The sequence below is a fragment of the Larimichthys crocea genome, chromosome VII (genome assembly GCF_000972845.2).
Source record: "Larimichthys crocea isolate SSNF chromosome VII, L_crocea_2.0, whole genome shotgun sequence".
NCBI lineage: Eukaryota > Metazoa > Chordata > Actinopteri > Sciaenidae > Larimichthys > Larimichthys crocea.
The window spans coordinates 909,687-928,058 of NC_040017.1; the positions used below are offsets into that span (position 1 = coordinate 909,687).

Sequence of the window (18,372 nt, forward strand, 5' to 3'; positions counted from 1 at the left end):
GCACACGCACACACGCACACGCACGCACGCGCGCGCGCGCGCACACACACACACACACACACACACACACCATACTCATATATCATCATTTTTTGGAGCAGTACAATGACATAGATGTTTCGGGCCTGGACTGACACCTGATGCATCACAGCTCCTCTGACCGGACATGACTTCACGACAAACTCAATCATAAACTACAACCACAGTTAGCTCCAGTTACCCACCGGCCTGTTCCACCTCCACCCTCCTGTTCTCACAGTCATGTATCTGTACTGCACCTACAGTCCTGTTAGGAGTTTGCGTCTAACTGACAGGTAGAGCACCAGGTGGGGGCGCTATAGTGACCCAGGGGAGTCAGAGAGAGCGACAGAGCTGTCACATCCACAGGCATTACATAGCGCGCACGCACGCACGCACTAATCAAATTAAAATTGGGATCATTGTCAGGTGTTCTAATGATGAAACCGTCTCAGAGGTGATTGTCCTGTGAAGAACCTGCTCGTGCACTTGATGAACCTGTGATGAGGCAAACATCACTTTGAGTTCAGGTGAACGAGCGCACAAATGTGCGCGCACCTTCATGTATTTATGACACATCAGTGGTTCTGGCGCATGTGCCCAAATATAGTGACATCATGTGCTGTCGTCAGTTTGTTCCTTAATAATACAAGAATCTCCTCTGTTGCCGGGTTGCCGGTTGCCGGTCAGGTGTGCGAGGATCCGGTCTTTACTTCAGCAGTTCATTTTTTAAAAGCGCCAACAGACATTTCAGATGACTTTATTTGTTTGTGCATCAGAACATATTTAATTCCAGTGGATCCCAAAACAGACTTCATATTACAGATGTTATTATATATATTCCATTCATAAATATTGCGTCAGTAAATAACTTTTGATCCTGCAGAAACAAAAATGCCTCTTCACTCTTTAAAAAGACATTTTGAATATGAATATTGTGAAAACAGATCGCTGTAATATTTCTGTGTTCATCCGCGTGTCTGATCATTTATTTATTTTAAAGATCTTTTTAATATTAATCCGCAAAATAAAAAGATTGATTTTAAAAGAGAGAAATTTCATTTGATCGAACAGGTAATTCATTTTAATCATGTGTGTTATTTTATATTATATTTTCCAGTCTTGTGTCAAAGTGCGACAACTGTCTTTAAAGTCAAACTAGCGCAGTTTAATGCGCCAATCCGCAGACAGACAGACAGACAGACAGACAGACAGACAGACAGACAGACGTGTCTGTTTAGTTCTCACTCTTCATCTCAACATTGCAGCGCGGGGTTTTTTTTTAATACCATGCAGCTGATGATGTTTTCTTACAGTTTGATGTTTGTTGGGACGCATTCTTTTTTCAAAACCAGCAGAATAATGTGTGTGTGTGTGTGTGTGTGTGTGTGTGTGTGTGTGTGTGTTTTGCAGATGTGTTGACAGCGTGGAGAAATTGAATTAGCAGCTGCAGCGCCGGGAAACACTGAATCCCATTAGGAGCGCAGCAGAGGAGCAGAGGCTACCTGCAGGCCCTCTGCTCCCATTCAGGGACGGAAGAGTCTCACACAGACCCGGATCACCAGAAACTCACCAGAAACCCTACAACACACACACACGCCCCGACACACACCCACGCACAATACACACAATAATATTCACAACGTCTCATCAGAACTAGAAACAAATGCAAAGAGTCGATTTTAAAATAATTTGTTATTTTGGTTATTGTCAGGGCCAGTCCGTGGAATGATTATAGATTTGTAGGTTTTAACAAGTTTCAAATGATGGAATATCGATTATATTTATTTGAAAAATCGAACATTAGATTTTCTATATGGTTTACTAATTATTTGCGGCTTCGAAATGCCGCAAAAATTAATAAAACATCCCCAAGTGTGTCCCCATGCTGTCACAGAATGCCGGTGTTTGTCAGTCTGACCTGATCTTAATTTAAAGAACCATTTCCTCTTTAAATATCTGTCACATATCCTCCTTCATATGTCAGATGAATTCCCATTCTACAAATGAATTAAAATGAATTAAAGCTGGAGCTTAAAATGCTGTAAACTTGAGTTTAGCTGGATTTAGGCTGCTTCCTTAGAACAGGTGACTTGCTCTTATTTTGAAATCACCCTGTAGCAGCTCTGACACTCACTCATTCATCCATGTGTTTCTTTTTAAGGATAAATATGGAGGATGAAACTGAAGCTGATCCAGAACAAAAATCCTGCTCATGTTCCTGATTCACATCTAATCTCCATCCAAGCTGACAGCAGCACACTGAACTCAGATCTGTGAGCACATCTCCGCCTTTGTCTTGGACACCTTACACTGTGCAGGGTCCTGACACACTGATGGTGAGTTTTTAGTGTTAACAAAGCTGTCTCTGTGCCAGCCCGCTCACAAAATGTGCTTCAAGGACCTCCAGGGGCTCCGGAGGTGCCTGATGGAAGTGTAGAAAAATAGGCAAAAAATCATCATATTTTTTTCTACCAGATGTGAAGCTGATGACAGATGTTTTAGATGGCTGTAACAATAATTCAAAGATTGACCTCTTCCTCACTGCAGTCATAATTTTAATTGTCTGCAGTGTAATGTTGGATTTAGGTTTTAGGATCTGTGACATGGACCTCAGAATGGCCTCGGGCCTTCTGCTGGTGTGGATCAGAATCTGATCAGAACATTTAACCTCAGAGAAAATCACTGACACACTGAACAATCACTGTTTTCTGGAGCTGACCAGGGAATGTGTAATTACTTAAATCTTAGTAAACAACTCATATCTGGGTGTGCATGTAGACAGTTTAATATTTCAAATGAATAAATGTGATCAAATATATTTGATATGTTGATGATCCAAACAAACAGAGCAACAGGACAGACAGGTGGAGTTTAAAGATTCAATGTGAGGATGGTGTGATAATAAAACATGCAGGAATCATCCACCAAGGTAAGTGTCACTGCTTAGGAGGAGTTGAATTCTATATTTTCCTATAACTATTATCTTTTAACTGCCTGTCTGTTTTTATTTTCAACTAATGTTTGTAATTTTGGAGTGTTTTACTCAGCTCTTAAATGATTTTTTTTCATTCATCTGAAGAGAATCATTTACAGTCTCAGAAATGTGTCTCAAGTTCAGCAGAATTCAGTGAGAGAACGTGCAGCTGCTTTAATTTTGATGTGATTCAGTGAGTGAGTGCAGGTATTCTATTATGTTTATTGTGTATTATATCTATTTCATGTATGCTGTGGTGTTTCTATAATATAGAATATAGAAACTAAAATAAAATGCCAGTATAGAGGTATATAGTGAAATTCCACTTTATTCTGAATTGTAAAAATTAAAAGGATATTTTGATCATTTATTTCTGAGAATTGTCCTCCAACATTATTTTTCTGGTTAAAGCTACATGACATATTAATCCATAATTAGGCCTACATTTCAGATTTAGTAAGCAGGTTATGATACAAAATGTTTTCCTCACATCTCACGTTTCATAACCAAAAGTAACAATTTTCTGTATTTAAAAAAAGTCTCCTGAGTGACGTTCCTGCTAATTTGAAGTGGATGTATTTACTTTACTGCTGGAAGAGCTCACAGTTTGGATAAGATTAGTGAGCAGCACAATTTCATGCATCAGCATCAACTGCTGGCTCTTTAAAGAACAACAAATGAACGCGATCCCTCCGGTCCAGAATCACACAGATCTTTCTGCTGCTTTGCTTTGGAGAAATGAAGCGAGCAGGAAGTCCTCTGTTCTGTGCTGAGACAATGGACGATGACAAAGCTGGACTGTGTGCACACGATGAACCCGCTCACACTTTACACTTAGACTGCACTGACTGATTTATTTGGATGTGCAGCTTGACTCAAACATAGTGTTTATGGTGGTAAAGTACCACACTGCTCACACAGCCAAGGCTAAACTGTTAACTATGAGCTTTTAGCATAGTGAAGGCTAAACTGCTACCATTTAACATGCATGCTAAGCTGCTAGCATGCTTCCTCCCTGCTCTGTCATGTTCTATTCTTGTTAAATAAATAAAAAACAGACTGTTCTTTAGCACATATTTTTAAAAAGGTTCCAAAAGTTAATCCATGTTCATAATTTGTAATGTTGTGAATATTGAATATTGTAAAATGTTTCTAATGACATGTTGGAATCAAATAAAAGTTTCAAATTGAAAGCTGTAGTTTTCTCCTTGTACTTGTTGCATGATGTTGAAATGACACATCCTGCCAGCTGGAGCTTATTTCTGCTTTATTCATGAGGGAGTCCTGCAGATAAAGCTAAATAAACACATTCTGTAATAGTTGTATTTTTTTTAATGTATTAATTCTGTTGTCCAACACACACACAGCATTTTCACATGCTGTACATGTGACTGCAGATACAGGCTCACTGTTTCTGATTTAAAAATGTTTAAAAAGTTATTAATTTAATTGTCTGTGCAAACCATTTCTGGCCATGTCTTCATTTTGGATATGTGCCAGTGTAGCTGGGCAAGGACTGCTTTTTGAAAATTTTATGACTAGTAGCTCATGAACACATTGATGAGATGAAATAAAGCATACAAGGAATAATCCGCCACTAATCTAATTTGAATTTGAATTAGTTCAAATGGTTTCAATCCGACGTTTTATTTCATCTAAAGGAAAAATCTTTGTGGAAGAGTTTTAGAAGTTTTGTGCTGATTAGCAGAGAAACAAACATGCCTCCTTGTTTCTGTGCTCGTTCAGAACAAAGAGCCAGAGTCGCCTATAAAAAGTCCCTTTAACAACACTTTACTGCCTGTTAAAAAATATGGTACTAATTACCAGTGGTACTATGTGCTGATGGTCACCACCGTGGTTGAAATCTGAACAGCACAATTAGGAACAATCAGAGAGAGAAAAAAGACAGACAGTTTCATTTCCTTGAGTTTTTTTATTATTCTTTTTTTCTTGCATGAATGCTGGGAAAAGAAAGGAGTATTTTACAAATCTAATCTTACCGTCAACAATAAGCATTTGCTCTGAATTAAAACACGTAAATTCATGCCCTCATTCAGTGACCGAGCAACAACAGGCCATCATGACATGCAGCCAATCCAACAAACACTCACACGTGGGATTGTACACTACTATTATCATTTCATGTCTTCTCTAAGGCGACTCTGTAAATAGTGCATTTCAGATTTCACCAGACTAACAGGCAAAATGTGTTCGATAAAGGAATTTCTGATTATCAAAGTCAGTCTACTCTGATACAGGCAAAGCTAGTACATTAAAGGAAAATACATTTTTAAAGATCTAGAACTCGAGGGAGACAGAGTTTGGTCAAAAGTGGCTGATGTATAAAATACAGCATGACAGCTCCATGCCTCTATTACTCTGCTCAATTAAAATTTACTCTCTGGAAAGGCCGAGTGGGGGAATATATCTCAATGATGTCAGAAACATATCTCAATTACACCGTAAACATCTAAATTACTTCAGCAACGTAGTAATAGTGTCATCTCATTACTGCATCTTTTGTCCAATGTAATTACAGGAAAATCAAAGGCATGAGAGGACCAAATTTAATCAAAAACACTTAGCAAGAGGCCATGAGAGCAGCAACACACACACAGACATGGAGGGAAAAAGAGCTGCTACACGTCACTGACTGGAATAAACATTTTTTCTCTGTCTGCGCTCCCTTTCTCATGGTTCATTCAGACAACAGGCACACCGTAAAACTTCAAACACAAAGAATGATGGCAGGCGCAGGGAGGAAACGGCAGACATCAGCTGCAGAGAGGAGGAGAGGACGGCTGGTCTCCAACAACGTCTGCGTCGGCTGGCTTCTGATTCAACACGACGACAAGGTAACAAAGCAGGGTCAGATAGATGTGCTGGGCTGATACTGGTCCGTTATTAGAAATCTGATATTGAAAACAAAGGACATTCCTCTCGGACCGCGGCTGTATCAAAATACTCTGCATACTCTGAGGAAACTACAGTTTAGATTTGGTTAATTGCTCAGCAACAGTTACACTAAAAGAAATTAGTTTTCAAAAGTCTACAATAAATCTGACGTGAACGCAGTTTGAGAGTCATTTTAACATTGGAAGGGTCAAATTAAAAATAAGTTGGAAAGCTCCACAAACTACAGCCATCCGCATAAAAAATTTTAGCCTTCAAATCCAACCCCGGAAATAAAATACTAATACTGTCTATAAGTGGGATCACACTGATTTGTGACCTGCTGTATGAGAAGTGAAAAACACAAAACAGACTGCACAGAGAAACACAAATCCTCGACATGGTTTGGTTTCAGTTCAACACATCAGTGTGCCAGTGTGATGCTGTGTGTGTGTGTGTGGACAGATGTGGGGGCAGGTGGGCTGGACGGTGGCGGTGTTTCCTAGAGGAGAGGTGGGGACTCTAGGGGAAGTTGGTGGGGAAGAGGCTGAGCGGCTGGCTCTCGTTGGTGGGCAGTGGGGAGCGATAGCCCTCGAAGTTGCGTGGGATGCTGCCGCTGGTGGAACCAGAGCTGTTACTGAGGGTCTCGATGCTGCCCTCCCTCTGCAGCTCTGCGGGGCGAGAGACACAGACAGACAGAGAGAGAGAGAGAGAGAGAGAGAGAATGTTGAGCCGGAGCCATCAGGTGATCTGTTTTAAATCACAATGTACTGAGCTGATCAAACAACAGAACTGTGTGAGCCAAATGTCCACACGAACAATTTGTCTTCTGACAGATACTCAGATGTTTCCTCATTCTGACAGAAACAAAACTCCCTTGTTAGAAAGCTGAATATCAAATATAAAGACTTATTTATCCCTTCTCATCCATAACAAAAATGTAGAGCCCGGTCCTCTGGCAGCCATTTTTGGTGTGGCACCAGGGGAAAACACAACTAACGATGGCTCAAAGAAAGCAATAGCATTCTCTTCATTGTTGGCCAGGAGACTGATCTTATTTAAGTGGATAAAGGCAGCACAGCTAACTCACAAACGATGGGCAGAGGAGGTGATGACACCTTCAGTTAGAACATGTTAGATTTACTTTGCAGGGCAACACTAAGAGATACTCTAAGGTCTGGCAGCCTTTTATTTCTTATTCTGAACATGAGTTTTCATCTGCTCCAACATAACTGCCAGCTTCTGAACTTTTTTTTTGAATGAATGTATATTACTATTATTATTATTATTGTTGCCATTTTATTTATCTATTTATTGTGTCTGGACCAAACAGGTGGTGGGTATGTCTGATGTCTAGTAGTAGTAGGATCTGTCTTGTTACTGTTCTGTCTGTAGTTTAGACCTGTATTTATTTTGAATCCTACTATTTTGTCTTGAATGAGATGTTTGATGTTTAAATATGAAAATCAATAAAAAAACTCTTTGATTATTATTATTTATAGCAGTAAATCCAACATGTCTGTAGTTGCAAATATTTAAAAACTGTGAAGCATCAAAGGTTGGTGCTGAATGCTCTGTCAGGATACCTGATTTATGTCAAAATCTGATACATTTTTCATGCATGCAATTTTTGCATTTTGACACTTTCTTGTTTGGCTACTTGTGTTTAGACGTGTTAACACTGTTTGAGCAGTTTACCTTGATTTGTTCAATGATGGATACAAAGATTTAAAAGAAAAAAATGTTTTGGTATTAACACCATAAGTGAGTAATGTATTGACACCAATATTCAGTAGCCTTACTCATTGATCAAAATAACTTTTAGTGTCATTAAATAGACTGTATACATCAAACCTGAATGTAAAATCTGAAGGTGTTTCTTGAAGGATAATTCTGCTTTATTACAATTTGGATCTTATTTGTGTCCCTTGGGTCATTCTGTTGCTAATAATATCAGACAGAGAGCAACAGGTCAGTCGTGTGATCAGGCAGGTCGTAAATAAATTTAAAAGTTTATTAACATGTTGTACTGTAAACATGCTTTGCATTTCAGACTACCTTCTGGGGCGGCTGTGACTCAAGTCTACTGGACTTACCGTGTTTCATGTTCCATATGAGAGCATTACCAACACTGCTGGTGCTCTTGTTGACAGTCTTACCTCCAAACAACCTGACTGATTCATGTTTCTTATCCTGTTGTAGGGATGTTAGTGTGTTCCCGGATCTTAGATCTTATTACTGTGGTGGATACACTGTTATCAGAACTGCCTAAATAACATCCATGTCTTAATAATCCACAGTTGTCCACTGTTTCAGCAACATACATGAACATATAAAATCAACCTCAAACGTGGCAGGAAACGAGATGATTTTAAATTGACAGTTTCAAAGTGTACATGACAGTCGGGGGACAGTGAACGTTTTGCTGCATCATCACATGATTTCGCAGATGGTAGGAATGTAAAAGGAGATCCCAGGAGTTTTCCTTCACGTTGCTTCACCATGAATTACTCCACATCTTTGGGATTAACCAGCAGTTATTCCGCGACTTAACCAAACAGCTCGCTTCTCCCAGCATGCTCTCTGACATGTTAGTTGCTCCGCAGCCCTTCAACATCCCTCACTGTGGACTAACCAAGCTGCTCTGGTGAGGATTCCTCCATGAGGAACTTATTACTGTTATTACATGCTGTAAACCATATGCGTTGATATATGGACAGAATGGCATGCGTTTAAGTGGCAGCACAGTATTAAGACTGTGATGCATGTAGTGCATCGTGACGTCCATCAGGCGTCCTGCTGTACTTAATCTGCTGCCGCGTCCTGGCTGCTCTGTTGACAGTGGTCGACGCCCCTGTGAACGTGCAACACTGTGCATCCATGACAGAGTATGACTGTCGTCAACAAATTGAGAGCAGGTTTCATAATTCATGTACATGAGAACAAAAGTGCACATGGTTACTGTTGCTACATGGAGCTCTTCTGTTCACGTGGCTGTTTCTTTCCTACTTCATGTTTTTTTTCTTGCCTCACGGCAGGAGCCGTATCAACCAATCAGCCTGTTTGACTTGCAGATGTTTGTTGAGTTGTGAAAGGTCTGAACACCTCTCACGGCCTCTGACCTGCGATCAGCTATGGCATATTCACTGAATCATTGTTTTAGCTTAATGTTCAACTGACTCTGGCCATGTTGGGTTGCACTGCATGATATGACACGTGTCATCTGACACCAGGAGTACACACCAGATGCACCACAGACAGAAGAAGGCAATGTATGGTAGCCAATGAGCTGATTTGGGGAGTGAAGGTGATAAAAATATTTTTTTTAATCACTACTGCTGCTGGGAAACAGTACAAAGCACAAATCCTGATGCGTCAACAAAAACCCTGCAACTATATGTGTTTACATAGAAATCACCAGGCGCAGGTGTTTTTATGTGCACAGCATGCTGTCAGCGTGTTGTTTCTGGTAAAATGTTTGAGTAACAGAACCTTTAGTTTAGCAGCTTATCACATGCCAAAACACTGCACAGAGTTCAATAAAACTATGAGGAAACATTGTACAAAGTTATCCACAGCACTTATCTTTTCTAGTGACAGTTGCCAAGGAGACACACTGGTAGATTACCCTGCATTGTTTTAATGCATGGCTTGTTTTTTGGCCTTGGAACCCCAGTGTACTTTTGCACACTTCATTTTCATTTATGCACCAGACATCACTGCATGTGAGGAGAAAATAGTGATGGGCTCTTTTTAGGTGAATTAATGTGGAAAAAAAAATCAAGAATAGATTCTGACATTAAAAACAAACAAAGATAAAATGTGAGATGCTGTGTGTGTGTGTGTGTGTGTGTGTGTGATCTGCTGTGACCCGAGTTTCTGTCTGCTATCATTTTAAACTGTTTCCACTGCTGGAGTTTTTACTGCGCCAGAATATCATGCTATGAATTCTTTCTGCACTTTGAGATGATGTTGAACTGCTGAACGTTGTTTGTCTGTCAAAAACTAACTGCAGAACACATCGGTGACCTTGAGATGAACAGGAGGTCTAATTAGCTTAAGAGTCTTTTCAAATTCATGCTGCACTGACATAAAACCACAGCGTGTGTTTAATACGTCCTGCAGATGTTCACAAGTGAATATGGATACTGTCTTTGTCACGGAGGGCATGCAGGAAGTGGGAGCTTCTTTCTTCAGCGCAGGAAACCTAATACAAACCACGCTGTTATTATCCTGGCTAACACGCAATGTGCCACTCTGCGGTGTTATCCCATCCCGCTGCCGGCCCGCCCTCCCTCCCCCCTCCTGTTTAATTCCCAAACACCGCACAGGGCTGAAACGCTGCAGTAATGCCAGGCAGACATGAGGACTGCTGGTTCACACTGCTCCGGGTTCAGCTCATAAGGCCAATACTGGTATTTTATTGGACGAACCTCCTAATAATAATAACTTTTTATCTGACGAAAATGAAAAACCTTTAGAAAAACATTTAGATTCTGACCTGACAGCTCTCCTGTGTCTCCACTGAAACCTGGGATAACAGTTTTATTAGTGCATACTAGCAACTACAATATGAATGTGCCAAACCGATCATATATCACGTGTGTATATCTGGACATACTTTGTATGAATATATCACTGAGACTAAACAATGTACCAGAGATGTGCAGAAGTCTGGAGTTGATATTTGAATCTCCTGCAAAATACTGGAGGTGATAATCTGATATTATGTTCCAGTATTTTGTGACTTTTATTTTGAGGTTAGATGGCTGGTGTGGGATGTGTGGATCGGGTAAGTAGGTTATGAAATGTTTCCATAGCGGCCATGAAACTGAAAGATTGGGGGGAGGGGGGGGTTACAATATACTGCATATGTTGATATATATCTATATAACTGCTGCATGTAGCCAGTGTGTGTAAAGGATGCACGAGAAGAACACAATGTTAAAAGAGCAAACGAGCAAACCTAAAAACAAAAACTATTTAAGACATTTAAGAAGAAGGCAGCACAGACTGTTCAATATCAGCAGACAGTCGTCGAATTCTGCACGTTAATACACAATTTCTGTCTCGCACGGTTGTGTGTGTATATACAGTATCACAGCATGCGCACACACACACACACACACACACACACACACACACACACACACACACACACCACAGAGCCGGGGTTTATCTGTAAGAATATGGGTCATCTGTAATGATATCATTTTTCCAGCCACGGCTCCAGGCATGCAGAGACAAGTGCTGGAGCCACTGAGACTGAAGCTCACCTCTCCTCTGCAGTCCTGCTCTGCTCCTGTTCGCCAACTCCTCGCCTCAGTGCCAATGTGACACCCAGGGGTCCTTCAGGAGGACTGAGGCGATCTCTAGCAAAATGCTGCTGTGCTTATTTTTACCCTTAGCTTTATTCTTCCTGTCATTCAGTCACATTTGATACATCGCTTCCCTGTATAGCTCACTTTCTTACATCACAGCTTCCTTGCTTTTGACTGTAACTGCCAGCCACTTGTCCAGCCAGATAGCCTTTTTGCCAACCCCAGCTAGCCCAGCTGGATCTACACTGTTGCAGTGTTATTGTAGGAGCCGTAAGCTGCTGAACACCCCAGTAAAGCCCTAAAGGCCCTTTCTAGTGCTGCCTAATCCACCTCATTGTGTGACGCCTACCAGCTATTCAACAAGTCTTAACCTCTCACGCCCCCGACACAATCCCCCAGTGCTCTAATGTTGGGGATCTTTTCCTCTGGGACTGATGTCACTAGGTAAAGTAATATGGTTATTTACAAGGTGGTTTTTGTCCAACGTGATGTGTAGATAATGCTGTTCTGGAGGGAGGCCAGTGAAGAAATGGAAACTACTGTAGTGTTTGACTGATATGGGCTTTTAAAGGATGGCTGATCTGAGCCAGCTGATAAATATTTTGTGCTAATATATAGCAGCTTATCTTTAAAAATGTCATTTTCAATGCCAGAAATTATATGCATTTGAAATTTGAAACTGATAGCAGTGTTTTAAACGTGGATGCAGTGTGCAGTGTTTCCTGCAGAGCTTTATCCCTGTGAGGGGAAAAAGATCTCAGATAGCATTTTGACTGTTATGGGTCACTAAAATAAAATGTTCTTGACCACAAAAGCTTTGACTCCAGATACCGGCACGTGTGGAGCCTAATCTTGGAAGTCATTTTGTTGCTGGTGTTGACTCTGTACGACCGCTGGGACTGGGGCTGTGTTCTGGGACGACACCGTTGGCCAGACTTCAAAAGAAAGTGCAAGTCAATGCAAGATACAGAGCCGAAAAAGCTATCAGTAAAATAGCAGCAGATGCCACAGCTGGAGATAACAGGGGAGGTTTTTCAGACTGACGTAGGGAGGGGGAAGGAGGGAGGGGGCAGGGGGCAGGGGTTTTTGGTAGTGTTGAACAAGAAAGAAATATTTGACCGTTTTTGTAAAGGCGTCCTCCCACAACCCGCCAGAGACACATATAACAACACAGCAGCAAGCTAATACCTCATCAGCCAATCGGACATACAGAGGGAACGATCAGAAATGGACTGCTGTGAACAGGCCTTAATCCTCTTATACAACACACACACACACACACACACACAGACACAGCAAACACACTTTCATTTTCATACACATGGGCTAAATCTAGCCTCAAATGCAAAGTCCAACAAATATGTAGCTGACAATATAGAACACACCTTCATTTTATACCAATCTTTCCTCTTACAACTTGTTTTATTTTCACCACTGCTATCAGTTTGGTTACCCACCAAAGTACTCGTGTTGATCTGAGAACATTACTAGCTTTGGGACAGGTCTAAGTCAGGACTACATAATGGCAGAGCTGAGCCAAGAAATTAGTCTGTTCATTTTGATGGATGCTTTCAGTGGACAGCTGACAGGGTCATCATTCATATTCCATTTCCTTTTTTTCCAGTTTGACTAACTCTGGGCAAACACAGCCATTAACTCGAAGACTGACTAAGACTGGAATGGAATGAAACTGGATAACGATCCAAATGAGCCACATATTAAAAGCAACCTGGGCTCATTAATGACCTTCAAGTCTTCAAGAAAAAGAAAAAGCAAACTCATTACATGACGTTACTATAATATTATATGCAACATTTCTCTATTGAACTAAAAACTGCTTCATGTGTGTTAAATATTTTGAACACCATCCACTGAGAAGACATGAGATAGATATTTTTTTGGGCTTCATTGAACCTTTACAGGATAGTAGCAGCTGAAGAGTGACAGGAAGGAAGACAGACAGACAGAGAGAGAGAGAGAGGGGACATGCAGCAAAGGGCCACAGGTCGGATTTGAACCCTGGGCCACTGCAGCAAGGACTGAGCCTTTGATCACACACTCTACCAGGTGAGCCCCACCTCGAGATATAGTTGAAAGCTTCATAATATAAGGCCAGGAATTGGACCTTGAGTAGACATTTATTTATGTCTGGCACAGAATAATCTTTATTTCAAGCATCTACCTGAATTGAATTCTGATCTTGATCCTGACCTCATGTTAACCCTGATCTAATGAGCTTTGCAACATAACCAACACATTTGTTTTTGTCTCGAGGATTTCAAGCACACATATAAACACACACACACACACACACACACACACACACACACACACATAGAGAGCACTCCCTGTGGCCCTGACTAGCAGTGTGTCGGTGTGTCATGTGCATGTTGTGGTGAGACTAGACTCACCACTGAGAGGAAGGGATCAAATAGAATACAGAGGAGCTCTTAATCAGAGGGTCTGTGCCAGCCAGGCTAGGTAGAGTCCCATCCATCCATCCATCCATCCATCCATCCATCCATCCATCCATCCTCTCTCTGTCTCTCTCTCTCTGTCTGTCTCTCTCCCCCTCTCCCCCTCTCCCCCTGAGAAGCTGGGATGGGGGCAGTAACCCATAGCGATAGTATACTTATCCCAGCTGATTGTTTTTGTGTTTTAACTTTAATCTCACCGTTGGCCCCAGCTGGCTCTGATTAGTGCTCTCACGTCACATTCCAACCCCCGACAGTCACACACACACACACAGACACACCAACACACACTTACTAAATGTGGGTTCTTCTGGTACCAGTGTTTTTTAAAATGAACCCGCCATCAGGCAGAGCACGTATTAATTCAGTCACAGCTTTCGAGTCACAATGTTTTTAAAAGTACATTTAAAAATATGAAATATATAAATACATAAAATGTAAATAACATTAAAATCTTAACAATTATAACGTTAATTTGGTAGAAGCTTCTGACCAAAGTAAAACATTTTTTTGCAGGGTTCATTGTTCAGCAATCCTGAATAGTAATTTTAGAAATGCCTAGCAAAGACAGTTCTTCTATTTCTAGATGTATAGAAGTACCACTGATGGCACACTGTGGACATTCAAACACCTAGAATTTACTGCATGTGGTCTGGTTGACTGCTTTGTCTTTGATCATAACCAACACAAACTGTCAGACGCCATTGTACAGCCTGAACCTTTGTTTCTTTTGCCCGTTTTAGCCCCTCTTCTATGACTTTCTGGCAGAATGCTTGGTGATCACGTGACTCCAAACTCCACTAACTAACTGTGGTGAAATTACTATTCATGATGGTGATGTGCTATGTGATGTGGGTTTGTCTCTGCTTGCAGTGATGGTGATTCTACTCATACCAATGCCACCTCTGCCTGTGGGAAAGATGTGAGTAATGATGTTTCCACTTGGCTTTTATGCTTTCTCCTGTACCTACAGTGAGGATCAGAGCTTTACTCACTGTCATAAGTCCTCTATCTCAGGTCATTTCTAAAAATATTAGCATTTATTTCCTCATTCAGCTGACGTGCACACAATCAAATACCTCCAGTGCTGCCTGTTTTACCTCAATCCCAAGCTGGCAGGGGAAGATTAACTGTGTGAAGGAATTATGAATGAGCTCCTATGTAAACAGCAACTAATGCTAAAACCAATGGGTATGCTACAGAAGCATGATCAGGTTTGGTATGCGAGTCGCTCTGAGGGAAATTAACTGCTTCTCAAGGGCTACAACTCACATCTACAACCACAAACAGTGTCACATTTCAAACATAGTTTTTTAACCAGCATCATTGATCAATAACACTGGCATGTTATAACTATAAGTTCAACCAATAATATATATAAAATATCATTAATAATAAGAACTTGCAGATGTTTTGCACATGAAAGCATGTCAGCATCACTATGTGAGCCCTTGCTCTGCACAATCCTTAGAAAGCTGTTCGGTTGGATGACTGAGCCCACATTAGTGGGAAAGCTCATTAACATCTACCGGAGATCATCCTGATGGACTGTGAAAAGCCAGGCTTAACACACCCTCCTGTGTAAAGGACAGAGCACATTAATGCGGCTGGAGACATATACACCATGTACAGTATATCGGGATGAATGGCATGTGCAGGGTTCACATGGAGCCTCGTGCTGAATATTGAAACCTTGTACTAAAACGCTCGGGGACGAGCTCACTGAAGCATATTTGCAAGTTAACAGGAAACACTTTGACTAAGGGTTCTCCTGAAATCATCAGCATCTTGACAGATGAACACTTAGTCTACATCTTCTTTATTGATTAATCAGAAAGGCAAAGAGATGCCTGAAGGACCTTTATAAGCTACACTAACAGTGTCCAGTCCACATACTGGTGAGTCCACTGAGAATGCATGGCGGCCTCGTGCTTGAACTCCACAGGGTAAACCACTGCCAGCAGCTAGTCCCATGAATCATGACAGTCAACAGGTTGCGTGATTAAGGGACAAATGAAAAAGAAAGTAAGTCATGATTCATGAGGCTAATTCAGGCCCTTGAGTGGGGACTTTCTCTTCGTCTTCTTTGACCATATATTCTAAGCTACACCAGCTTCATACACACAGCTGACCACAACTTTCCCAGCGGCTGCTCATTAGAGTGTGTTATAAGGGGTGCCAACAACAGGCTGGGACACTCCTGACACTCTATGTGGGCCGCTTTGAATTAGGCCTCTAATGAAAACCTAGTGGTGACCCAGGATTTGACTGGCTACTTACTCAGAGCAGACTGACAGCCGCCTCACCACTGGACACAGTATGAAAGCGCTTTTATAGGCCGACTGCTGCTCTTAGTAGCTCTGAGCCAAACGAGAGCAACAACAGATCCAGACTAGTCCATCAAATGAGTAACATAAACATTGAATATTGTATTGAATGTTGTATTGAGAATGTTCAGCTGCATTTGTACACATACAGCTAATTGCAACTAATTAAACAGTAGGTTAGATCACAGTTAAAACAACATTATGTAATCTTTCTACCATAAACTAACAGGTTTTAAATCCTGTTAATGCTACACTGACTTGTAATCAGGTGAATGCTGTCTTTCATGTGTCTGTTCTTGCACTACAGTATGTAACTTTGTGCTCTGGGTAGCACAAAGTCACACACCACCAGTTATTTGACTGGATCATATTTTATAGAGAAAATGTTTTCTGGTTTTCCCTCTGATGTCCTCTGGCTGCTCCGCCTCAACTCTCTGTGATTTACAGAGTTTCCTGATGGACAGTGAAGTAAACTGCTGTGAACTGTAGCTGCTGTTAGCTAATGTTAGCTCAATTTGTTAGCTGGATGGCCTGGCACTGTGAGCTCTGAGCACTGGGGGAGTGTTAGTGTGAGTGAACCATGGGTGTTTTGGGCCACCAGAAAAAGGAGGTTTTCAGGCCCGGGGTGTGGGGGAATGCTGACAGGCGTGTACCCAGTGTCATGCCAGAACTGGGAGCAGGCAACGTAACCGGGTTTTGCAACTTCTAAAACCCGGTTACTTCTGGTAAAAAAAGCATTTACTGGCTTTAGAGCATATTGTTGTGGAACATATTGTTGTGTCATAATTCTATTGTATTTCATATTTTAAGTGGTTACATCATATCTTACAAACACAGCAACATTTGCTTAATAATCCATTTTAAGAATAAAAGATTTATTTTTTAAGATGAAGAGGAGGCTGCACAAGATTAATAAATTTAGATCAATTAATCTGATGTCTCCTACACAAACAGGCATAATTATAACAAGGCAGTCAGCTGTGTGTAGGTGTGTGTAGTTATTTTGGAGCAGCCTGGTCATTTGCACATGATTTAATGAAGGTAAACATGGTGGACTGCTGTGTGTAATGGCACTGCACTCTGACTCGGCACTTCTCCAAATGAACGCCGTAGATTTATCAACATACTGTATGTGTGCTGCTGCCTTTAGATGGCTGCAGGGACTTAATGCACTAAAGGGCAAACTTTTCATTCAGTATAAAGCAGCTGTAGACAACAGATACTAAAGAATTATTTACACTGATTCACAGATGCATGTGGACTGCTTTCTCGCTGTTCCTGCTTTAACCACATTAAACATAGTTTCTTTTTAATGCTGATTCAAACACATCTGCCAGCTTGGAGTGTTTCATTAAAATTGTTTATTTCTGTTTCTTTAAGTTATTTAATCATTTGCTCTGAATATTTTGTTTTCTGTTGTTAATAAAATCATCAGACTGGCAACACATTGAGGTTGCGGCAGAAACAGATGTAGTTCTGTTCTCTGTACGAAGGCACAATTTCTACCAAAAAACCAACAACTTGCTTTGTGTTGTATCATTTGAATGGACCTGTGGACCAAAATACTAGATAGACAAAGTGAAAAACAGTCTGAGCGATGTTCGTATTGGTCATTGTGCCGTCGTGAAAAGAGGGTCCTTGGTTTTGGTACAAAAAGGGATTATTAGCAACATTATCAGTGTACTCATAGCTAATCTGGTCAAAGCACTGTCCCGTTTTAACTCTTTTTTTTTTGGCAATGTTGTCGCAAGATTGCATCAATTACTTTGTCGGCTCAACATGGCATGAATGTAATTCTTAATTTTGGATTCCCATTGGTCAAATAAAAGTTACTGGATACATTGCGGATACTGCAGCCTGAATCAAATGTTTTAGAATTCACTTTCAAGACCTACAGTATATTGTATATGTCTGAGACTCAAGGTCCACCGGTGTAGGATGTACAGCACGAACAGACCGGTGGCAAATCACATGAAAAATCTGAATAAATGAGTGGAGAAACATAAAAAATACAAAGGCTTCCACAGCTCACAGGGCTCACTGCATGTTCAGTGTACAAAGTATGAAAATGATGTGAATCAAGCCAACTCAATCCATCACACCAGCTAGGGGGATTCTCGAGCAATGTGTTTATCATCACCATAATCAAAGTTCCAGAGGGAAAATCTTTTGGAAAAACAGTGCGCTGTCTCTGTTGACCCTAACCCATGGTGAGGTTTGTCTTTTCATCATATATCCAAAAGTGCTTGAAACTCAAATAAGCATTTTAAAAAGCAGTGTATCAACAGTAAGTGCATTCTAACAGTTCTCCTTGTGTAAGCACTTCATGAGTGAACTGCCAGGGTGGAGAAAAGGCCTCACTC

The 18,372-nt window shown here is 41.0% G+C and overlaps 1 protein-coding gene across 5 annotated transcripts in view; it reads right to left on the reverse strand.

Moving 5' to 3' along the window:
• Positions 1–4,913: 4,913 nt before the first annotated feature.
• bcas3 (BCAS3 microtubule associated cell migration factor) overlaps positions 4,914–18,372 on the reverse strand; it is a 327,897-nt gene continuing 314,438 nt past the window's right edge. For all 5 annotated transcript variants that reach the window (XM_027280625.1, XM_027280624.1, XM_027280626.1 and 2 more), the window contains one exon: positions 4,914–6,558. In XM_027280625.1, coding sequence (XP_027136426.1) covers positions 6,410–6,558 — 149 coding nt within the window. In that variant the 3' untranslated portion in view covers positions 4,914–6,409. The remainder of the gene's footprint in view (positions 6,559–18,372) is intronic.